At 36.5% G+C, this 25,991-nt stretch overlaps 1 protein-coding gene and 1 long non-coding RNA gene across 2 annotated transcripts; both read left to right on the top strand.

The window, feature by feature from the left end:
• Window positions 1-3,088: 3,088 nt before the first annotated feature.
• ppp2r2d (protein phosphatase 2, regulatory subunit B, delta) lies at window positions 3,089-25,253 on the top strand. Its single transcript, XM_042735969.1, has 10 exons — window positions 3,089-3,267; window positions 3,503-3,577; window positions 11,394-11,491; window positions 11,586-11,751; window positions 12,271-12,383; window positions 16,411-16,588; window positions 17,112-17,276; window positions 18,782-18,951; window positions 19,175-19,266; window positions 23,052-25,253. The coding sequence occupies exons 1-10, from the start codon at window positions 3,258-3,260 to the stop codon at window positions 23,329-23,331; spliced, it is 1,347 nt and encodes a 448-aa protein (XP_042591903.1). The 5' UTR covers window positions 3,089-3,257; the 3' UTR covers window positions 23,332-25,253.
• Window positions 14,029-14,853, top strand: LOC109099709. Its single transcript, XR_002019466.2, has 2 exons — window positions 14,029-14,108; window positions 14,442-14,853. It is a non-coding gene; the product is annotated as an uncharacterized LOC109099709 (long non-coding RNA).
• Window positions 25,254-25,991: the final 738 nt, after the last annotated feature.

Raw genomic sequence — 25,991 nt, 5'->3', positions numbered from 1 at the left:
TGCTTAAAATCTAGTTCAAATAATTAATATTGGGCCTAATATTAATATTAAAGTGGATTGAATAGCTAGAAAAATGTGCAAAATGACCAATGAAGTCTGGGATTTCTTTTTTTTTTTTTTTGAAAGAAGACTTTCATGCTCACCAATACTTAATTTATTTGATCAAAAATACAGTAAAAATTGTAATATTGTGAAATATTATTACAATCTGAAATATCTGTTTTCTATTTGAATATATTTTAAAATGTAATTTATTCCTGTGATGCAAAGCTGAATTTTTAGCATCATTACTCCAGTCTTCAGTGACATGATCCTTCAGATTTTTTTTATATATATATATATGCTCATATATATTATAATATACATTCATAATAATTTTATTCTTATTCTTATTATATGTATTTGATATTTTTGTTTGTCGAAGAATATGAAGTGCCAGGAACAAACTTCAGAAATAAATGTCAGTTTTGTGTCATTTTTTATCACTCTGTAGGACTTGATTAGATTTCTGCCTGTGCTGCACAGATGATGTGAACAATAATCTTATGTTAAGCAACCACAACAAAATGCTCCGCCTGCCTCTTATCTGCAGACAAGCAGCACTGCATATGTTAGACACTGTAGTAAATCAGGCCGCTGAAAGCCAGCTCAGACCCCTAAATTACTGTTGATGCCTATACGGCCGCCTGGCCAGACGCATTATACACATTACGGTTTACACAGTGCTGGATGTGATGAAGAGTGTGTAGCTGCATTTAAAGTCTGACTGCTGGCTTGAGTTAGAGTCTATTAAAAAGAAAAACAGTCCATTTATATTTAAAGACTGCCATCTGCTGGTCATTAAAGCTTTCTCTATTACAGTAAATAATCTTGGCCTACTAAATTAGGGTGCTAATGCACTATCACCTTATTTACTGCATTTTGTGATTGGTTTGGGTGGCAATCAACCTCACTGGACCTTTTCAGACCTGAAAACGTCATCGCAGATAGATTGTCAGCTTGTAGCTAAAATGTGACCAATAAAAGCCCTAAAATAATACATTTCAGAGAAATAAACCACGTGAATACATATTCCCAGTGTTTCTGAGGTGGACAGAGGAAAAAAATTAATAAAAAACTATTTCTACATTAATATTCACGAGGATCCGTCAGCTTTGTGGAATGTTAATGTAAATATAAACAAAGCCTAATCTTCTGAATTACACACACAGGAATAGCAGAGCAGATTACTGCTGGCCAGTAGCTAATTAATAAATCACCAATGAATTCATTACATATTCTGCATTAATTAGGTGGTAGAGAAGCGCTCATGTGTACTTCAAATCACTGCTCACTTATTCAGTTTCTCATTAGCAGTGCGGTACGATGTGTTTTGGAGCTGGGATAATGGTTCAGGGTAATGACTCCCTTTTGCAGGATGTCTCTGTTGAAATACACTCTAATTTTGTCCTGCGCTGCTCTCTGTAAAACATTGATTTACAGACATCTGCCATATCCACATGGGTCTTGCAAACAGATAAATAATTCATTTGATATTATTCTGTATGCTTTATTTATGTTTTTTAATGAAGAGCCCAATGCGATTTCCTCAAAGAAACTAGATACAGTAAGGTAGAGACTTGATATGAATGCTAAATTGGCTTTACACATTTAGGCTACTTGTTGATTTTATTAAGAGTTAAGAGGTAATTGCAGGAGTAATGGGTAAGCTTTTGCAAATGTGTTAACCTGCTCAAATTCTGAACAACGAACAGACTGCTGATGTTGTTATACTGTACCATTATAAGGAACCCTAAATCTGTTTTCAAACTTTTCTTCTCATTCTCACACAAATATAGTGGCTCCTCCATGTGGCGCAGCTATGAAATAGCCATAAAACACTACTGAAATATATTGTCATCATACTCAGAGAAGAGTTTCACATTATATATACTGAGGATTTATTTAAAAATTTAAATCAATTTTAAACATTTAATTCATTGAACAGTTTTACTGAGATGTAGGCCTATATGAACGTAAACTCTCAAATGCATTAAAATACTGACGGTTTGTTTTCATGAAAAATGGACAGAATGTCATTTGTATTGCCAGTCAACAAATATATATATATATATATATATATATATATATATTATATATATTTTATTTTTTTATTCTGTTGAATATGTTTTAATAAATTGGGTAAATTTTAAAATAAAATTGGTAAATAAACAGTTGCTGGTCCCCACTATTCCATATAGCATTTATATATAGGAACTTTTTATGAGTGCACTATCCCTCCATTTACAGTATAATACAATATGACTTTTTAAATTACATTTAATTATTATAAAAAATATAATATATTTACATTCAATTATATAAATATATATATTATATATATACTCTTATACCAATATTCTTTAAAGTATATATATATATATATATATATTTAAAATATATAATATATACACAACTCTATGGTTACCAATATTCTTTAAAGTTTATTTTATAATAATATATATAATGTAAAAATATATATAATATATATATGTATAAGAATTTTAAAATATCAATATTTTTTAGTGAATAATTTTATTAATAATAATTATTAATAATTTGATTAATTATTATAGTGTGTTTCTGTGTATAATATATAAGATATAGTCTTTTGTAATAAATTTACTTACACTTTAGAAATATTGTCTAATGATATGCATTTCCGTTTTCTCCCTTTTTAAATCTCTTAATATTCATTAACAATTGTCATTTTCACCACATTTCAAAATGATATTTCATGTTGTGGAGAATATTCCAGTAACAGAAATTGACACTTCTTCTTTTTCATGTCATAGCATGTTATAGTACACACAATTACATAATATTTCACACTTTTGCATAATTTGACCTGTTCTCAAGAGAGATTAAAAGTATGGGATTTAAGGTTTTTACATTCGCAGCAGTATAACATTTCACCTGACACTCATCCATTCATCCAACCAATAAACAAACAAAACAAGGGCGTTTGGTTTTGCGTAACTCACACAGCGTCTGCGCAAACCTCTGCGCAGCGACGACGCGCCGGGCGCACGGCTCGCTTGGTTAAATGACGTCACTGTGTCATGTCGACGGGCAGCGTGCGCCATCTTGAAGCGAAACCAAATCACGGGCAGATCCCGCTCGCCTCCGCTCGCTCTCATTCCGCGCTCGTTTGCACTGTCCGCCCGGCTGAGCTCCAGGATAAGCCGCACTGAAGGCTCAAGGCACAGGCACAGGCGATGATGGCAGGTAAACGCGCCGCGCGGGGGGTTGTGTTGGTAGGCGGGGGCGCGAGCGGCAGCAGTGCGGCCTAAACATCAAACCAGCCCCCTTTAACTGACACTAAATCAAACCCACATCCACTGCACTATCTCAGTATGCATGCTCGGGCTGGCAGAGCTCTGACTTCTGCATAATGAAGTGCTTCTGGGAGGCTGATCTGAGCATGCATTTCAATGCACTTGTGTTGTTGTTGTTGTTGCAGGGGTTGGTGGAGGTAATGATTTCCAGTGGTGCTTCTCCCAGGTCAAAGGAGCCATAGATGAAGATGTTGCAGAAGGTAAATAACTGCTTGCATTTGTCTTAACCACCTTTGGGTGAGTATGCATGAGTGATGAACACATTGGAGGAGTTCTGTGTAGTGAAGGGTGCATAGCAAGGAATGATAGGAAGAGATGGAGGCCGGAGTGTCACAGATCCATGGAAATATACATGCTCAGCCCAAATTTCGTAATTACTCTTCAAAAAATGTTTATGGAGGGAAGTCAATGGACAGATCCTCTGGTGCTTGAAACTTTGCATTGCAGTGCGGTTAATATTGTTGGCTCATGTATGACAGAATGCTTTTGATGTTTTTTATTAAGTCGCTTTGGGTTAAACCACCTGCTAAATGATTCAGTTTAATAGGTGTTAGGAATAATGCACAGAGGCAGTTGGTCATTGTCATAAAATAAACACAGACCGCTTAATTTATCGAATTTATAGACTTTTTATATTATCCTGATTAAATGCATAAGCTATATGCATACATGTGCAATTAAATGGACATGAAATAGTGAGTTCAATCAAAATTTGAGGTTTCTGTGGTAGGAAAAAAAAGAGCACAATTTTTGATGACTCGAGTTGCACTCATAGGCGTGTCCAAATTGTTGTCCAATCAAATGCTTTCAAGAATGAGGATGCCACTCCCCTTTTATACTGCTTAAGGTGAGTTACAACAGCAGAATATGGCAAAAATGTAACTAATAAACCATAATTCCCTAGTTGATTATTCGCTGTACATTTGTATTACATATTTTCTGAAATGTTATTTTAAGTATGCAAATGATGCATCTTATTAAAAAAAATAACACTAATTTACATGCCTTTTCACAAGGCCAGGTTAGAATTGCTTTTATTTTGTTGGCAGATGTCAGATCACTCTATAAAGCAGGAAAATACTGTCAACAGCCAGTAAATTAATACATTTTTACCATGTTTTAAGAAATAAAATGTTACATGAATAAAGCAAGTGATATATGAACAAAAATGTCTGTAAAAGTCTTTGGAATATAGATAGTAATAAACCTTTAAAGTTTGGTGTAAGTTCTGCAGAATTGGGCATTTTTGACTTTTAAAGATATTTATTGTAATTAAAACAGAAAAACTCAATAAGTGTAAGATGGAAATTTTTGGGTGTTTTCTTTACACTAGACGTTAAGAAAGATGATGTTTCGGAAGCAAAATGGTCTTAAATTTCAAAAATTGACGAGTTCAAAAAAACAAACAATGTTTTTGCCTGAAGTCAGACTTTCATTGACAAGTAGCAGATAATTGGCTGTTTTTTTTAAAAAGGAAACAATATGTCAGTTTCAGTATGAAATATGGCTCCGTGAGAAAGAATGCAATGCTCGTCAAACTATTTTGCGAGTTTTTAATCCCATGAACAGTAGTTCATAGTACAGTAGTAGTAATAAATCCAAATCAAAATGTATTATGATGGCATGGCACTTTGTGGATTGATGGATTGGTCTGCTGGTGGGCGCGTCAGTGAACGTTTTTGCTGTTTTCTGGGGCTCCTGTAGGGAAGCACATCCTGCCTTTGAAACAGCGGAAAGCATGTCCAACTGGTCCGACCAGCTCACGTTATCCATGTGCCGTGTCCGAGGGTGCGCTCGGCTCCATCCAGAGATCAGTCATTGAGGCTTTACAGGGGGTTTGGGAATACAGATGTGCTTGTGAGTCTAGAAAGGCAAATTGAGATTTAATATAATGTTGAGATTGTCCGTTCTTATTTGCCTTTCATTTAGTTTTTACATTATTTTGCTAAAGATATCAAATGTTGTCACTGTATATGAGACAAAATGTAGCTGTTTTATTCAGTTCAGAGACATTTGAAGCAAGTATAATGAAAAATCAAAAGTATCTAATATCCTAGTTGCTTGTATTTTGTAAGCTGGCAGCTGATTTTTTATCCTTTTTGCCTCTTGCAGCTCTCCGCTTTGCCCTCTGTGAAAAATAAAACGCATTTCTAGGAAACGGACACATGTTGACTGGTGTAATATCATCTGAGCCAAGTGGCCCTTATGTGGTAGAGAAGGTTATTTAGAGATCACTGTTTCACCAGCATGTGAGGTGTGATTGCTCCGAGCGATAGCCTAATCCTTCTTTCCGTGGAAGTCTACGGAAATGGAATTTTGAGTTGTAGTGATAAGGATGCATGCGAATTTGGATTCAAAACAATATTGTCCATATTGTGTGTATTTTTAGCAGGTCTTCAGACTGTGTGCTTGCAGGATGCGAACATAGAATTAAATGTACTCTGACTTTCTCACACTCAGCATAATAAACAGCTCTGAGATGGTCGCTGGCTCCTTGCCATCTAAGTAATTCCTAAGTGTGAAGACTTCCGGTTTTCTCTGCACTCTCTAGTGGATGTTTTGTTTTTGCTGGTTTTGTGTGTATTAGAGCAGGAAACCGAGCATAAGCTGTTCTTATAGCCTTATTAAAGCCCAATTTATACTTCTGCGTCAAACCTACGCCGTAGCCTGACGTGCACCTCTCCAAAAATCTAACAGCGTGTCAATTCTACGCGGACCGCAAGCGCTGTGATTGGTCTGCTTGAGCCCCTCCCTCTATATCTTTAATATATTTTAATGTTACACCTTCTTATATAAAATAAAACAAAGCAAAGAACAAGTGTCTTATCATTTATAATACTACATAGCATTATACATCTGTAGATTTCCGCCATGGTACAATCCTTGTGGAGATTGAAAGAATGACATCTTCTCCTGTTCTGTTGTTGTCTCCTTTTTGTAGTTTTAAATAATGATTTAATGATTTGATATTTATTTGCTGCCATCACGGCTATAATGCTTCTCTGACGAGCCGCTGCTTCTTCAGCTTTTGTCGTGGTACTGCGGGTTACACCAGCAACATGCCCGGGAACACTGCGGACTAGTGGTCTGCATGTGTATTGCACCTCAATGCGGACAACGACGCAGAAGTATAAATGAAAACTGGCACATAGCCTACGACGTAGGTCCGACGCAGAAGTATAAATCAGCCTTAACTTGTTGCATATGATTTATTGAAAATAGGGTTCATAATAGGGTTCATATTGACTCTCGTTTGCTTGTTTGACTCATCAATTAGGTATAAATAAGGTGTTTTGCACGGTGGTATGCCAGACTTCAGTGCAAAAATAAAGTATGCAAAAATATACCTTGAAACAGCAATATATGCTATGATATATTGTAATTTATTAACTTTTTCCAACTTCAAATTATGTCCCCAAAGGAAAACTTTGGTAACATCTGTTTTAACTAAAAAAAATAAAAAAATAAAAAATTCTGAGTTTATCTCACTTCAGTTTTTTTGCTGCAGTGCAGAATGGGATTGTCAACCAGACAAACTGACCAACACTTTCATGAAAACCTGCCATACATGTATGCACCTGGCAAACTCAATTATTTGTATTACAGTCTAAATGTAAACAGGTATGCACTGCTGTGCTACTACAGGTATTTTGAACAATGCCACTTGAACTTGTTCAAAAACGTTATGCAGACCCTTCAGCAATTGGGGCATTTGAAAGTAAATTACTGTTAAATTTAAAATAAATAAAAATAATTAAAAAATTAAATAAATTAAAATAAATAAAACACAGTCTTACATCCGATTTAAAGCGCCACTATTATGCCATTTTTACGGTTCCTATTCCTAATATTGTTTTGGGTGTCTTCTAAAATAGGTGTACATGCATGCATGGATGGGGACGTGTATCGATACAGTATTTCCACAGAAAATATTGCAATACTATGCTGTTTTTTTTGTTGTTTTTTTTCCACCCCTAGTGTGTGTGTAGATGGGGAGAGAGAGAGAGACAGATGCATGTAGTCAATAACATTTTGTAGTGTATATTTGTGCAGAAATGTCATGGATATTATGTAAAGTTGAATTTTTTCAATCATGGTGAATATATTGTTTTAGTTGCTTGTGTGCTGTTTCTCTACCCCTGAAAGACAGGAAGTGAGTCATTTGTTTGTGGGAAGGACTGCAGTGCAAACTTCCTTAAAGTTATATGTGGATGTTTATAAGGCTGTAATTCAGTCAGGATCTCACATGAAGGGTTCGTGTTGTTTGGAGGGATTCCCTCACGATCTTACCTGTCCAACATGGCCGCGTGGCACCCCTCGCTCACCCTCCCTGCGGGCGAGCCAGCGCTGTCCATACCGCAGATACTCCCAGGCTCTTAAATCTTCCTCTGCTGTCTTGTGTGCGCTGCTCACAGCCACAGCCTGGGACTGTGCTATTATGGCCTCTCTCTACCTTTCAGGATGGGTATGTGTGTTTATCTCCGTCTGCCTCTCACGCTGGGTGCTCCGCTTGTTTTTGAGCTTTTTCCTAGCGCTAAGGGACTCCTCGGTGATGTAACGTGCCGTTTGGGTTACTGTAGGATGCTCTAATTTGATCTGGTTTTGGGAGGTGCTGATGTTGCTGGAGGTTGTGGCTGATGTCCGATGTGGATGTTAATTGTTAATATTTGCTCGGATGGTTTATTTACGAGGTGGTCACAGTACCTGCCTACGCTTCCCTCGCTGCTGCTGCGGCTGTTTTGGTTTGTGTTGTGGTACAGTACAGTGGTGTTTCCTCTCTATCTGTACTTGCGTTGTTTACAGATGCACATCACAGGTTGAAAAATCAGGATGGTTATTGACCATGTCTCTTTACGCTAGATTGAATTTGACAAAAACATGTTCAGGTCACCTTAAACCCCAAAATTTAGGAGGGGGGGGGAATAGTGCGTATATTTTGCAGAAATAAAATGAAGCACTGTTTTTAGGACCGATAAGATGTTTTCAATTTGTACATTATGACAATTAAACCATAATTAAGCAGTCATTACTGTAAGATCATGATAACTATTTATAAGATATATTTAGATTTTTGGTATCTGGTAATAACTGTTGTTGATTTGTATAGAATAATATAAATAATAGCAATAATAATAATAATATTAAAGTGCTCCTACTATGCCTTTTTGAATATTACCTTTCATGCAGTGTGTCATGTAGCTGTTTGTGAAGCTAACAGTGCACGATAAATAAAGTTATGGTATATCAAATAAAAAAAAAAGAATCAGCTCGCAATCGCCTAAAAGAGTCGTCAGGAATTCAATTCTTATTCTGTTACAGCTGTACGTCACAAAGTAACACATCTGCATAATGTCCGCCCACATTCTACGTCGCCAACTTGCTCATTGGTAAAGTCCAATCCATACCATCTTTTCTATGTATTGACCAGTCTCCAGGACTGTCATTCTGTCATGGCAGCGAGCGTTTCGCACACAAAACACACTTTAAAAGAGAATAACAATCACAAAGGACTGCATCATCTGACCAATCACAGCAGCGAGAGCTCACGGAAAGGAGGGGTTTAGAGAGACTGATTCTTTGAACTGGTTTGCAGGAATCGTTTACGAACCAGTTAGAAATGAAGTAAAATTAAATCTTTTTTTTTTTTTTTTTTTTTTTGAGAAAACTTAGGTTCTTAGGAGACTCATAAAACAATATTAGCAACCTTAAAAATGGCATAATAAGGGCACTTTAATTGTGTTTTGTATAGTATAGAAATGTATCAGTTGTCAATTTGTGCAATCGTATGTGTGCTCATGAAATTGTAAGTAGTTAGTAGTATTAGTATTGATTAATAAAAAAAATAATATTATTTAAGAAGGTGATAAATATTAGTTTTTTAACCTTAATGGCATTCATTAAATTGTAGCTCTTATTGTTGAAATTATCCTTATATATTATTATTACATAAAAATAACAATGATATTAGTATTTTTAATGAGAATATAGTATATGCAGATATTTAATGTTTCAAATATTGAATAGAATGGTGTACGTGGTCATTTTATTGGCGTTCATTAAATTGTAACTAATATTGCATATAACATGCTATTCTTTTTTTTTTTTTTTTTTGTAAATATATAGTACTTTTTTTTTTTTTTTTTTTTTTAATATTCAATTGATTGCGTAAAAGCTGATTTAATTTGTGTACATCTTATTTGCTGTCATTAAGTGGTGATGACTTGAACAGTAATGTAACAGGAAGTTAAGAGGAAAATGTTTTTGCAGTGGTCATCAGTAAAGCCTTCATTTTCTGTATGCAGAATAATCTTTATGTTGATGTTGAAATATGACCGGCCATGTTCTTGTTGTGTTTCGTGATGTTCACCCGCTGATGTTTGTGAGTCATCAGATTACTCGCTGTCACTGGTGTGACTAGAGATTGATTAATCAGACACAGACGGTCCAGAACACACACATGGACAGAGACCGAGGCCACCGCCTGTGTGTCGCTCATTAGCTGATTCCTTCCACCCTGGATTTCTGTTAGTTTTATATCCTAATTGATGCCTTGGTTTGCTTTCATCTCTTTTTTTTTTTTTTTTTTTTTTTGAGCTTCAGGATGCTATTAATCTATTTGAATACATGCAAACCATCATTTTCTCACCTTAATGTTGTGTTATGAGCAGTTTTAATTTATTACGGAAGGAGAAACTGAAAACTTTGGTGCCTATTAACTTTCATTGCAGCAATAGTTCAGCTTCTTAAACATGAGCTACACCAGCCACTTTATTTCTCTGTGTCTTTCTAAAATAAAATAGTTTGCACATTTTGTTTATAAATTGATGTTTTATCCATTATTTATTAAAATAAACTGACCAATACAGTAAATAAAAATCAGCTTGACATAAAATAAAGATGCCAAGTCAGGTTAATTTGGATGTTAAAGTGTGTTTTCCAGGCTTGATGTGGTACATTTATTTTGTGTTAGGTTAGTCGGTTATGTCTGGATTCAGCTCTCATGTTCAAAAAAAAGAAAAACACACACACACACAAAGTTACAGGGGTGTGTAAACGATATTCTCACATTGGCTTTGATGGTACTCAACAGTATACTGTGCTGTTTCTGTATAAACTGAAAACAGAGTCATTTTGCCGTTCGTCAAAACATAATGTTTTTTTTATTATTATTATTATTCATGCTTGTTTTTTTTTAAACAAAACCTGTAGCCAAAACCAGCTCTGAACTGAGACAGAAGTCCCTGCTGGATCATTTGATTAGGTTTGCTCTGATTTTAATTCATCACTCATCAGTGTTTTTCACCTGATGCAGAGTTTCCTCAACAAATCCACAGTGAAGAAACCAAATGGCCAGTAGTTTTGTTTCAGTTCAGTGTTTGATTATCTCTTGTACTGTGTTTATGGCGTGTGATCCTTCGGCTACATGAAGCCCAGGCCTGTGTGCGTCTCTGTCTTCATTGAGCTGATTGTTCTGTTTCAGGAACACTGAATCAAGCCTCTGTTTGTCCGTGTCCTTCTCCCCCGAGCGAGAGATCAGAAGGGTGAAGCGGCAGGAAATGATCCACACTGAGCATAGATCTGTTTTACTTCAGTTAAAACATCTACACTTAAATGTGAATGAAAATGAGACTTGAATATTGCATATGTTGGCAAATCAGTGTTGCATAATAAGACCAGGAACATGCATTTAGGATCAATTTTGGCGTCAGAGCCGAAGCCGTGCATGTTGAATATATGACAGATTCAGAATATAGGTTTGTTTTAACTCCGGTTTGAGCTTGAAACATCTAAACGTAAGCATGCATGAAGAAGAGTCATGAATAATGAATATTTAATGAAAGACAAACGTTATTTGTCTTTGGCATGATGTGCAATGATTAGTCTTGCACAATAAGATCAAAAACATGCATTTAGAAAGTTAATTTTGGTGTCAAAGCTTTCTACTTTGTTAAAGCTGTGCATGTTTAATGTATGAAGTAAATAATTGTCTTATCTTTCTTCCTTTCGGATATGCAGCGGACATTATCTCAACTGTTGAATTTAACTATTCGGGGGAGTTACTAGCCACAGGAGACAAAGGGGGAAGAGTCGTCATATTTCAGCGAGAACAGGAGGTGATGCAACCCAAAGATTTTTATTGCATTTAATTTTTTTTTAGGAAGTGTGATTTGATGCATTTACTTAAGTGTTCATTGTTTCTCTCCATAGAGTAAAAACCGCCTGCTCTCAAGAGGGGAATACAACGTGTACAGCACCTTTCAGAGTCACGAGCCTGAGTTTGATTACTTGAAAAGTTTAGAAATCGAGGAGAAGATCAATAAAATCAGATGGCTCCCGCAACAGAATGCTGCACACTTTCTCCTTTCTGCAAACGGTATGAAGACACTATTGTGATTTTTGCTTCTGTTTTTTGTACACCACCATTCAAATGTTTTTCTTTAACAGTGGCGCCTTAAATTGATCAAAAGTGACAATTGTTATAACAGATTTATATTTCAAAAAACATTTTCTTAAACTGTCCATTCATCAAAAAAACCTTGAAAAAAGTTTCTGCAAAAATTTAACATTTTAATATTTTTTACAATATTACTGTTTTTACTGCATTTTTACATCAATCAAATGCAACCTTGGTGAACATTAGAGGCTTTCAAGAACAAACAAAAAAAGAAAATCTTACCAACTCCAAATTTATGAATGGTGGTGTATCTATAGCTGTTTCAAAATTATCTGAGCTGCCTACCTAGACAGACAATGACGTATTTTGCTCTGATTAAAGGAAAATGTGGGTGCTTTTTGGCTTCATTTCCTCTCACTAGGTTTTAGAAACTAGCTTTGGATATGCAATTTCTCTCTTACTGACTTGTTTTTCTTTTTGTTTTGTTTTCTCAAAAAGATAAAACCATCAAACTATGGAAGATCAGTGAAAGGGACAAACGAGCGGAAGGATACAACCTTAAAGATGAAGACGGAAGACTGCGAGATCCGTTTCGAATCACAACACTACGGGTTAGTCTGCCGCTTCTCTTCGGATGATATTTTGAGTTGAGTGCAGCCAGTGAAGGTTAGCTGCGCAGTGAAGCACAGGGTTTTAGTTAATACATATTTAATAAGATTTAAAGTCAGATGTTTCCAGAACTTGTAGTCTGTAGAGTACATGCCATGTGATGTAAATGCACAGTATACACCCAGCTGTCAGTGGGTGTATGCTGGGTGAAAAATGTTACGTTTATATGTTAAATATTTATATATGATATCATTTATATGAATATATATATATATAATAATATATTATATATATATATATATATATATATATATATATATGTAAATATATATATATAAATATTTTCAAAATATATGCTGTATGTGTGTGCATTAATATATATACATTAACATACATTATGTAAATAAAAGCTTTTATATTGGATGTGATTGATCGTTTGGCAGTACTAATATATATAAAATATTTATTAGGGGTGTAATGTCGCACGTATTCGTATTGAACCGTTCGGTACGAGACTTTCTGAAACGCATTGTGTTTTCTGCCAACTGGCAACCCGGGGTGCCGAAATACAGCTGGGTAAACTGGCAGTGGGCGGGTTATAGACACCAAAACAGAGACCGACATTCCGGCCCGGAAACGCACATTTTCAAAGGAGAATAACTAACTGTAGCATTATTTTTCAGATAAACAAGTATGTTAACTTAGCATGTTTCTTAAATGTCTGCAAACATATTATGGTATGTTTATGCTTTAGTACAGTTAAAAACTTACTTACAGCACCTTTAACGTAATTGAGTCCCCCGAAACACTATTCCTTCAAAAGCCCATTTCAGCCAGACCATTATTCCTGCCTTGTACAAAAACAAAAAAAAAACAAAGGCCCAAATAGAGAACCAGTTGGCCGAAGCACTAGCGGTTGCTCTGACATCAGAGAGCTGGACGTCAAGGGCTACACAAAGCTACCTGTAACGGCACATTACCTTACCATTGAATGGGAGATGAAAACACCCCCTTGAGAGTCACACGAGTGAGGATTTGGCCAAAGGGATGACCGAAGCAGTGGAAGCTGGAGCGAGCGAATGTACCTATTCCTGTGACTGCTGACAGTGGAATATAGTTAATGCTGTTGGAGCTGCTGGATGCCATTTGCCCATGCCATTAATCTAGCGTCTCAGAAAGCAATGGCAGTGCAGCAGATCTCTCGCCTCCTGGCAAAGATCAGAAAGGTTGTGACCTCCTTTCACAGAAGCACAACAGCTGCCCATGTGTTGAAGACAAAACAGGAGTTGCTGCAGCTTCCTATTCACAAACTCATCCAAGATATACCAACTAGATCGATTTCAAGCTACGATATGATTGAAAGATGTATTGAGCAGCAGACAGCAGTGTATTCTGCAATGACAGGCAAAGCTGGGAAGAAAAATGTGACACTGTGACTTTGTCTGAAAATGACGTGTCATCACAGTTTTGAAACCCCTGAAAACTGAGTCCTCTCCATCCACGTCGGTGGTCCTGCCTATGAAAACGACGATCCTGAAATCCATGGTACTGTCTGATGATGACAGCCCGGCAGTGAGGGATGTCAAAACTGCTTTCAGAAATGACCTGCAGCAGACACTGCTACACTTACTATCCCACTGACTAATGCTCACTGCTACACTGATTCTCCCACTGGCCTGAGAGTCTATGATCTTCTCACCACAGAGATTGTGAGCACTGAACCACAGGTACTATTTATATTTCGCTGCTTACTATGTTTTTGATTAATTATTTGCATACTTATGTTTTTATCTTAATATTTTTGACACTGTGAGTACATCTTGATGTTGTGTTCTTTATAATCTGTTGTGTATTGTTGTATTTCATGTGCCTGTGTATGACATTCCTATGTGTGATTAATACTAACCTTTTGTAGTTATGAGCTATGGGTTATGAGCATTTTCTTCACGACTCTTTAATCAGTCAAAGTCTTAGAAGAAATGAGTTTACACATGATTTCCAACACCTAGTCATTTAATTTTACTAGTGTAAGATTATTATTGTTGTTTATATTTCTCCAGGGCCAAGCCACAGGCACCACGGAGCCAGAGCCACCTCCATAGAGACTCAGACAGTGGGCTTGGAGCCCTCAACATCACCTCCACAAGAAAAGAAATTGGCCATGACTGAGCTGTTTGGAGGCCTGTTCATGACCCATGACCATGAGCCAAGCACCAAATCTGTGGCCAGAATGGCAGAGGGGGAAATGCAGTTGTTCAGGGCAGTGGACTGTATTCCCTTGGATGCAGATCCACTGAAATGGTAGAAAGCACACGAGCACTTATACCCTCATTTTGCCATGTTCCCACGGTGTTACCTGGCTGTGCCTGGAACATCTGTCCCTAGCGAGAGGGTGTTTTTCACTGCAAGTGACATTCTCATCAAGCAGATCTGTGCTGTCTGAAGAAAATGTGGACACTCTCGTCTTTCTGAGAAAAAAAAAAAAAACTTACAAATTGAGTAAAAACACTGAGTTCCATATAAAAACAAAATGATTTTCTTTGTATTTGTTTATAACTACTACAGTATTACATGTGTTCCTTATTTGTTTTTTTTTATAAGGAGCTATTTGGTTTTGGTTATAAGGAGGTTTTTGTTTTATATGCTGCTAAGAAGACACCCCAGAAGATGGGTCAAGTATAGCTCCATCATTGTTCAAAGTAAAAAAAAAAAATAAATAAAAAATCATACTTTGTTTGTTTTAATAAATACATTTTAAAAAAAGTGTAAAAATCAAGGAAATTTCTCTGACATTTCTTTCTTTTTGCTGTATCAAAAACATACCGAACCGTGAAACCAATGTGTTGTATCCAAAGCGGCAACCTCCCGCTCTCTCTCGTGAAGCCAACAAGGAAGTGACTAAACCTGTAATTCATCGACTGGCCACTAGGGTATGACTGCAAAAGAGAGTCAGTCCCATAGACTTCCCATGTTAAAATGCCCAAATTTACAGCAGAAAAAAAATGTTTACAGCCTGGTTCAGAAAATGATTTTGTTCTATATAGCTAATTTTGCCCTTCATGACAACTGTGAGGGGGTGAATTTTTTTTTTTATAACTCATCCGTTTATATTATATTAAGCCTTAAAGTTCCGCATAATTAAGGGCGTGGCCACTTGAGTGACAGGTGGATTGCCGCTGCTGACACTGCTGTCACGCTAGGTGGGCGTGGCTTCAGCAACCAGCACCCGCCTTTTTGCCCATTTTCGATTATCCGGGAGTGACGCGCTGCCAAGATGGTGATCGCCCACTTTGCGCTTAAAACAATCTTCAGGAATCTACGGGTGACGTCACGGACACTACGTCCATGTTTTTATACAGTCTATGGTTGTATCGAACCGAACCGTGATTTTTGTGAAGCATTACACCCCTTATATATACACACTACCGGTCAAAAGTTTGGGATCAGTAAGACTTGTAATGTTTAAAGTCTGTTATGCTCATCAAGGCTGCATTTATTTGATCAAAAAATGTAATCTTGCAAAATGTTATTACAATATATAATAATGGTTGCTATTTTAATATCCTTTAAAATATAACTTATTTCTGTGACGCAAAGCTGAATTTCCATCAGCTATTACTCCAGTATAAAGTGTCACACGATAGACACTGAAGACTGTAATGATGCTGAAAATTCAGCTTTGCATCAAAGGAATAAATTCGATTTTAATGTATGTTAAAATAGAAAAACTTTATTTTACATTATATTTCACAATATTACATTTTTCCATGTATTTTTGATCAAATAAATGTAGCCTTGATGAGCAGAAGAAACTACTGTGCTTACTACAGATTTAATTTTATTTTTGTCCATTGACCATTTCCATTAACCAATATCAGAGAACCTGCAAATTTGTTAAATTATATAATTATTAACTTAAAATTTGAGAGGGGGAGTTAAAGAAAATATTCCAGATAATTTATTTTAATTTAAATGTGTGTTTTTTCTTGGCTTAATATTTCATTACGTAACTCTCTGGTTGTTTCGCAGGTTCCTGTGCTGATGCCGATGGACTTGATGGTGGAAGCAAGCCCACGCAGAATATTTGCTAATGCACATACATATCACATCAATTCCATTTCAGTAAATAGTGATTATGAAACATACCTTTCTGCAGACGACCTCAGAATAAACCTCTGGCATTTAGAAATCACAGATAGAAGTTTTAGTATCCTTTACGCAGTCAGTGAAGTAAAATTTTTTTTCCCCTCTTTTTTATTGAAACGTGCCTGATCTGAATTTGTCTTCCTATGAATGTCTGTACTATAATTTTCATAACCCATATTCCACATACCTGTTTTTGTTTGTCTTTATTTTAATTTTTTTTATGTACCTTTTAAGACTTCTATGTAAAAATTCTCTATGCATGTGAAGAGGTAATATAGTTGCGTCTATATGGTCTAATATATTCATCTTTTAGACTGCAATAGGTTCACAATACAATATGTCCCCTTGAACAATTGTATTTTACTGCAAAACATACACATTTTTAGTATGTGTGGATTAAGACATTGGCCAATCTGAATATATTTAAAGAGACCCCATCAGCTCCAGTCGTATTTTTCAACCATTTCTTCAGAAACCGAGTCCCCATGGAATGACCAAGGCCTGCATCTCTGACACAGCTCAGTGACTTTAAAAGTGTGTTGGAAGTTATTTCTGTTGCTTTCCTTTACTTTTTCCCTCCTCAGACATTGTAGATATAAAACCAGCTAATATGGAGGAGCTGACGGAGGTGATAACGGCGGCCGAGTGTCACCCACACCAGTGTAACGTCTTTGTATACAGCAGTAGTAAAGGAACCATCCGCCTCTGTGACATGAGGGCCGCCGCGCTCTGCGATAGACATAGCAAATGTGAGTATTTTAAGTCAGTCCAGTCTTTTTTTTTTTCTTTTAGTTGTCTATTTTTTTCTCTCACTAAAAGGCAGTGGAAACTTCTCGTTTTGACTGTTTTTGCCACTGTTTAATGTCAGCAGGGTATTGTGTTGTGTAATCAATGGATTATGTAATTTATCGAGCGCTCTGTTCTCAACTTGGACCTCACTCCAGACCAAAAAGGCAAACTCTCATCATTTACTTCCACTATTCAAATCCACTAGTTACAAAACTGAATGCAAGTGCATAAAACTGAAGTGTTTGGATGGAATTAATGGACTGTAAGCATTATATATCCAATTTATTCCTTTTATTTTGATATTTACCTGTTAAGTGTTATATATGCAATTCAGTCCTTTATTTTTGTTGTTTTATTTAGTATTAAATTTCCAAATGATTCTTTACAAAAAGGAAATGTGACAGTATGATTTATTTTAAGATAAACATTTTGGCATTTGGCAATCTCATCTCCATTATACACTACTATAAAAGGTAAAATCAACACACTAGAAATGGGAAGATCAAGTCAAATGCATTGAAAGTGAAAGTGACATGGTATGGTGACCCATACTCAGAATTCGTGCTCTGCATTTAACCCATCCAAAGTGCGCACACACACAGCAGTGAACACACACACACCGTGAACACACACCCGGAGCAGTGGGCAGCCATTTATGGTGCGGCGCCTCCGAGGAGGAGCAGTTGGGGGTTCAGTGCCTTGCTCAAGGGCACCTCAGTCGTGGTATTACCGGCCCGAGACTCGAACCCACAACCTTAGGGTTAGGGGTCAAACTCTCTAACCACTAGGCCACAAATCCCCCCCAATGGGAATATATATGGGATAAGAGCTTGGGATTAGATGTTTTTGATTGAAGGCACTTATGCTCACCAAGACTATTTATTTGCTTTAAAAATAAAAACAGTATTATTGTGAAATATTATAATCGTAAATATTTTTTATTTCTTTTATTATTATTATTTTTATTATTATTATTATCATTAAGTAATATAAAACTTTCAAATATATAAAATAGCATTTAGTAAAAAAATGTTCATGTATTTATTTGAATATTTTAAAATGTTTTTTTTTTTTTTTTTTTCCTGTAAAGCAGACCTGAATTTTCAGCATCATTACACCAGTCTTAAGTGTCACATGATCCTTCAGAAATCATTGTAATATGCTGATTTGGGACAAAAGAACATTTCATTGAATCTTTTGAAAGCAGCCCCTCCCCCTCCAAGGGCATTTTGTAACATTATAAATGTCTTTTACTGTCACTTTTTTGCAATTTAATGCATCTTTATATAAAAGTATTAATTTCTTTAAAAAAAAAAAATCTTTCTGACCCCAAACTTTTGAATGGTAATATTCATGTGCTGGTTTTTACGTTTTTTTTTTTATTATTATTATTCAAACAGCTATTAATGTTTCTGCTGCAAATCTGAAATGTCATCAAAAATATTGTGTTTTTGTTCGTCCAAAGTTTTTGAGGAACCTGAAGATCCCAGCAGTCGGTCGTTCTTCTCAGAAATCATCTCCTCCATATCTGATGTCAAGTTCAGCCACAGCGGTCGATACATGATGACCCGCGATTACCTCTCCGTTAAGGTTTGGGACCTGAATATGGAGAACCGGCCCGTAGAGACCTACCAGGTACAGTAGAGATCTTATCATTGCAACAGCTGACATTCCAGAGCGTGTACTGTCATGTTTTCAGAACATGGTGTTTCACGTCTTCAATTAATACATTCTTCAAATACTGCCGGCACCTGCCCAAAGTCTCTCACGTCACTTAAATGTAATTTTGCAAATGATATGACCATTTCTTTGTTAGTTTTTGTTGCTGATTCACATTTTTTGTGCTCCTCTGTTTTAGGTACACGAGTACCTACGTAGCAAGTTATGCTCTCTTTACGAGAACGACTGCATTTTCGACAAGTTTGAGTGCTGTTGGAACGGTTCAGACAGGTGCGTATTTAATAAAGGTGGATTCTGCATTCGCGCAGAATTTTACCCTCCCCAGTTCCAAGTACTTCTAAAGTATATATTTTTTAATTATAGTATATAGAGAAAAATTTTTTACCTGTGCAGGAAAGATAAACATTTTGGCAAAATAATATGAAATTAATATATAATTAATAATATAATAAAAGTAAAAATAATAATAATTAAAGCTGCAAGCAGCGATGAACGGGCCCTCGCACCCGGGCTCACCACCGCCGGGTGGCTTTTGTAAAACAGCGAACAGCGAGAAATATGCTTTTAATGCGGTAAATATAAGAGGAATATGTCAAAGTCATTTCTATGTGCCAATCTTCCAGCTGCCAGCTGGTGGCGCTATGAGTTGATAACTGGATTTTGTCATGTAGATTTCTTCAGTCCAGCACTTTTATCAAGCATATGAAATTTAGTGCAGATTGAACATGGAATGTTTGAGGTTAGTATAAGGCATGAGGTGTCCTATTGACAACAGGTGGCGCTATGATTATAACTGAATATTGGCCCTTTAGATATCTTCAGGCCATGACTCTTTCCAAATATTTAAAAGTTTGGTGTAGATTGGACATTGCATGTTTAAATTAGTGTAAAAATAAGCCATTTTCTGTTGTCAGCAGGTGGCGCTATGATTATAGTGGAATAATGACCTTCAGATGTGTTCAGGCCAAGACTCTTTTCGAACCTGTGAAGTTTGGGGAAGATCGGACAACTTATGCCTGAGTTACAATAACTTCTATTCCCATGGCGAGACATCGAACTTTGGTCACGGCGCCATGGCCACACCCTTTAATGGAAACCTCAAGATGTTCACAATTTAACATCGCAAAGGCCTGTAGATTAGACTGACCAAAAAAAAAAAAAAAATGTCATACAATTTCTAGGAGTAGTTTCTACGGCGTAAAACATGTCATTCCTGTTGCCAGCAGGTGGCGCTATAGCGATATCTGAATATTGGCATGTAGATATATTCAGGTCAGGAGTCTTCTCAAACATGTGAAGTTTGGGGCAGATTGGACATTGTATGTCTGAGTTATAGCAACTTCCTTTCTCATGGCGAAACACATCGAAATTTTGTAAGGCCGCCACAGACACGGCCCTTCAACGAAACCTCAAGATCTTCGCAATTTAACATCGCAAAGGCCTTTAGATTACACTGAACAAAGTTTGGTGTTGATCTGAATAAATCTCTAAGGAGGAGTTCGTTAAAGTACAACCCCTGAAAAAATGGCAAAAACGACACAAAATTTTGCAGAGAAAATTCAAAATAAACTGAACTTCCTGTTGGGATTTGAATTTTCGTACCAAGAGACTTTTTTGTAGGTATTGGGCTGTGTACATGTGTGTACCGATTTTTGTACATGTACGTGAAACGTAGCTCGAGGCGCACTCTGTTGAAAGTGTATAGGTGGCGCTATCGAGGCATTTGCCACACCCGATGGAAAATTGGCCTTCAGATGTGTTCAGGCCCAGGACTCTTATCGAACATGTGAAGTTTGGGCAAGATCGGACATTTAATGCCTGAGTTACAATAACTTTTATTCCCATGGCGAGACATCGAACTTTGTGACCGCGCCATGGACCCACCCTTTAACGAAAACTCAAGATCATCACAATTTAACATCGCACTGGCCTTTAGAATAGAGTGACTGAAAAAAAATATATATGTCATAAAATTTCTCGGGGTAGTTTGTTACGGCGTAAAATATGTCACTTCCTGGTTGCCAGTAGGTGGCGCTATGACTATAACTGAATATGGGCATATCAATCTGTTCAGGTCAGGAGTCTTATCAAACATGTGAAGTTTGTGGCAGATTGGACATTGTATGTCTGAGTTATAGCAAATCCTTCATTTTTTCATGGCGAATCATCGAAATTCGTCAGGCTGCCACGGACACGCCCATTAACGAAAACTCAAGATCTTCGCAATTTAACATCGCAAAGGCCTTTAGATTAGGCATACCAAATGTGGTGTTTATCTGAAAAAATTTCTAGGAGGAGTTCGTAAAATACAAGGCATGCAAATGACAAAAAATGATGCAAAATTTGCTCATAAAATTAAAAATAACCGACTTCCTGGTTGGGTTTCGGATATTGCTCCAAGAGTCTTTTTTGTAGGTACTGATGCTTTACATATGTGTGCCAATTTTCGTGCATGTACGGTGAAACACAGCTCGAGGGCTGTTGATTTTTTTTTTACGATAGGTGGCGCTGTCGAGCCATTTTGCCACACCCTCCTTCTGAAACCTATATCAGACGAAATTTCACCAGGTCTGACGCTTGTGTGCAAAGTTTCAGGACTTTTCGAGCATGTTTAAGCCCTCAAAAATGCGATTCATTTTGGAGAAAGAAGAAGAAGAAGAAGAATAATAATAATAATAATAAACAAAAGCCAGATACAAGAGGGTCCTCACACCATCGGTGCTCGGGGCGCCTAATAAAAAAATATTGTATGTTATACCAGTTTTGGGAAGTTAAAACAATCTGGCAAAATTATATAGTTTAAATGTAACACTGTAGTTTAAATGTAACACTGTGATATATATATTATATATATATATATATATGTATGATTATATGTGGTGTGTGTGTGTGTTATATATATACTATCTATATATATATATATATTATATATATATTATATATATATATATATATAATATATATATATATATATATAAAGCTGTGCATTTTTTTTGACTAATTCTCCATGTTTTTGGTGCTGATGTGATGGCGATGCGTTCATGTAACCAGAGGGTGGCGCTGCCAATAACGCACCTAAAAGCTGTCATAGACAGTAGAAGAACATCACATTCTCACGCACGTGCACACTGTAGATTTGTGTCAGGATTGAACAGTCAAAATCTAATCTAGTGCTAGCAGCGTTACCTGTGACAAAACGGACTTGAGCCAAAGATAGATACACACAACTACACAGAGTGCGGAGCTTTCAACCGAGATAGACTCATAGAGAAAAAGCCGTCTGTCAGTCAGAAGTGTTCTGCACAGTCGGCACAGCTCTGGTCCATTATCTTCCCACCGATGCCGAGACTGAGCTGACAGTGCCACATTTCACCAGGAATCAGCCGAATGTGCTTGCGATCTGGGACCTCTCGACCTTCTTGTGAATTTTTTTTGATGGATAAAACCACTCAGCCCTTATTTAAAAAAAAAAATAAGAAAAAGAAAAAGAGAGAAATAGTGGAAGCAACTTGCTTGAGTGTTTGATCCAGTTTTTATTAAAATCTTCTATAAGGTTTAAAAGTGAACAATTGTAATACTGTTTACTTTAATAATAATAATAGTGTTTATCCTATATGATAACAGGATTTTATTTCTGATTTGGTATTGATGAAGTGGTACTTGAACACAAATGATGTGATTGAAAGAATCACTGAATCAGGTTTTTTCAACTGAATCAAAATAGTTGAAACCAGTAGTTTGGTAGAAGTACTCCCACCTGTGAATCAGATTTTTGATCCTGCATCAAAACAAGTGCTTAATACTTAAGATACAAACAAAAAGATCTAAAAACTGTTTCCAACCTATTATGCAGATACAAAAAGTAGCTTAAGTGCATTGCGATTTGCTTGTATGTAAGTGAAAACAGTGGTGCAGAAATTCTCAACAACAAAAAAATTCAAAAGCCTGGTGAAACTGATTGTGTCCTATTATTTGCAACAAATTGACAGCTAATCTTTTTTCCTTTCTCTTTTTTTCTTTCATCTCATCGGCCCCTGCATTTCCATCCTTCCCAGTGCCATTATGACGGGTTCCTACAACAATTTCTTTAGGATGTTCGACAGGAACACGCGCAGGGACATCACACTGGAGGCGTCGAGGGAGAACAGTAAACCCCGTGCCATGCTCAAACCCCGCAAAGTCTGCACGGGCGGCAAACGGAAGAAAGACGAAATCAGCGTGGACAGCCTGGACTTCAACAAGAAGATCCTACACACCGCCTGGCACCCGAAAGAGAACGTCATAGCTGTGGCCGCCACCAACAACCTGTATATATTCCAGGACAAAGTTAATTAAAAAAAAGAGAGAGAGAGTGATTTAAAAACCAAGAAGAAACATAAATCAAGAAAAAGAAACATCCCCTCCTCCCCGTTCCCCTCCCCCCCCACCCCCGCGCAGGTCGGAGGACGCTCAAGAAATCTCGTACTTTGCAATGATAAGCCTAGTCGTTAAATCTGTAAGAGAAATATGGCCCTGTTATCAACCTGACAATGAAGCAAAGCACTTCTAGTTAAGCAGGAAGCTGAGAGACAGACTATATATTTTGGGGAAAAAATCCCTCTTTGGGAAGGCGTCAGTAATTCACAATGACCCCAAACCAAAATAAAAAACAAGAAAAGGCCGATATCAACCAACTCTCCAGCGACGGAACCGACATCAATCAGCATTCGCAAAAGTCATACATGTATTCGTCTTTCGGCTGAGCCTTACGTTTTTATGATTTGACGACCAAAAGTATGGAAACGCACCAGGATGAGTAACGTCTCGCTGTCAATCGTATGTACTCGCTGTTCGAAATACAGGCCTTCATGAGCGCTTGTTTAATGCCTGTTAACATTCCTTCCTCTGGCCAGACTCTCAGGCCTTCATGTTCTACCTTTTAAGCACTTAAAACAGGTCTCCATTTTGGTCAGTGGACTTTTTTTTTTTTTTTTTTTCATTCGGTTTTATTTTTGTTCTGTTTTGATTTTATACTTTTTTCTTGTTTTCTCATGCATAATAATATCTACTCACTGACTGTATCTATATATTACACCATCTGGTGTCAAACCACTTAATAAAAGTAACATAACTACAAAGAGAAAGCGTTTTTACATTATGAGCAGGTATGTATGATTTTTACGTTCTATATTTGCATGTAATCTGCATATGTAGATCTGGAGCGCCAGTGGTTAAAATGTGAAATCATCCTGCTGAACCCAAACCTGCAGCGTTATTGGGGAATTCCATTCAAAACATTTGAAATTTGGCGATTGATGTGACTTTCCACGAAAACAAAATGGCCCGATTTTTTATTTTATGAACGCAGCATTTGCTTGCATGTTGGACGAGTCTAAAAAAGCCAGAAAACGCAATTCCCTCATAATGTTCCAGTTGGGAAGCAAATCTCCGTATTGTACTACTTGAATTTGCAGTTGCACTGTTTGATTGAGGACATTGGCCATGAAAAGCATCAGTATTGCCGTCTGTTTCGCTTTAGAGTTTTCATTTTATTACATTTTTCTTTTGTTTTTACTTCGTAAAGGGATTCTACCGCCTTAAGTCTGTCTGTATGTCCTATAACAATCCTCAACCGGTAATCTTGAGGACTAGATGATCTCGAAAACCTGTTGCCCATACGACGCCCAGCTATCTTCGACATGCATTATTTTTTATTTTAGCACTCCATTTGTCCATTCATGTGCTGCTATGGTTTGTGCGGCTTAGTATTTGGACACTAATATACGAGATATCGTACGGTCGGTGACGACCGTCGCAGAACACTCAAATCAAAACCGATGTGTTCAGTGCCTCTTGAGACAAAACTGGCTTTCTTCCAGTCAATCAAAGATAACGGATCACATCCTGATGTCGAGATGCTCCTTGCGCGCAAAAGAGACGTACGTCGTGCGGGAGTTGATCTAAATGGATTTATCTCGCATCAGGATGCGGTTTAAAGAAACCGGTGACAACATACAGTTTGTGTGCTGCTGAATTTTGACATGCGGCTGCCAAACTGATGTCAAAATGACAAACGTAACTTAACGGTTGACAAATACAAAGTTGTTGTTGTTCTAGCTGATTGTGACGCTCTTTAAATCTGGGAACTGACAGGTCGGATACGTACTCACAGACCTTGTTCCTTGTTAAATGATGATGATGCTAACATTGTGAAAGTGTACACTTGTTTGATTATTTTTGACCAAAGTTAAATAAAATTTTAAATGTGTTTATCTGAATCAACACACTGGACAACACTTATTCAAATGATTTCAGGTGACCTTAGCAAATTTGGTTTTTGGGATGGAGAAGTAGCATATTGTTTATTGTGCTGTAAATACTGTTTATACGTTGCCTTCTATAAAAGTATGTGACTATATGTAATGATAAACTTATAAAACTTAAATTTGGTTCAGTGGCATGTGAAGTCACAATTAATTGTGTGCAAGTATATCTAACTACACTAAAGGTTTGGGGTAGGCAAAATTTTGTTTTTGAAAGAAGTCTTTTTATTTGAGTATTTGAGTTTATTTGTAATATTTTGAACTATTATTCCAATATAAAAGAACTAGTGCTGTCAAATGATTAATCATGATTAATCGCATCCAAAATAAGTTTTTGTTTACATAATATATGTGTATGCTTTGTATATTTGTTGTGTATAAATATACACACATACAGTATGTATTTTGAAAATATGTACTTGTATTTACATGTATATATTTATCTTCATATAATTAATAGTGTATAAAAATATATAAACAAATTTTTAAATATAAAAAATATACATTAAAATAAAAAAAAAAAAAAATAAAATAATAAATATAATAAACACGCATGTATATTAAGTACACAAAAAATTATTTTGGATGCAATTAATCGTAATTAATCATTTGACAGCGCTAAAAAGAACTGTTTTCTATTTTAATATATTTTAAAATTAATTCCTGTAATGCAAAGCAGAATTTTCAGCATCA

The sequence above is a fragment of the Cyprinus carpio genome, chromosome B12 (genome assembly GCF_018340385.1).
Source record: "Cyprinus carpio isolate SPL01 chromosome B12, ASM1834038v1, whole genome shotgun sequence".
Classification (NCBI taxonomy): Eukaryota; Metazoa; Chordata; class Actinopteri; order Cypriniformes; family Cyprinidae; genus Cyprinus; species Cyprinus carpio.
The sequence above is the reverse complement of the archived record's forward strand: the minus strand, read 5'-3'. Positions and strand labels throughout refer to the sequence as shown.

What these genes read in the sequence shown, in the direction of transcription:
- ppp2r2d (XM_042735969.1), top strand. An exon ending in CTTTCTCCTTTCTGCAAACG is followed by an intron (nt 11,752 to 12,270) that starts GTATGAAGACAC and finishes TTTCTCAAAAAG; the next exon opens with ATAAAACCATCAAACTATGG. An exon ending in CTGCGATAGACATAGCAAAT is followed by an intron (nt 17,277 to 18,781) that starts GTGAGTATTTTA and finishes GTTCGTCCAAAG; the next exon opens with TTTTTGAGGAACCTGAAGAT.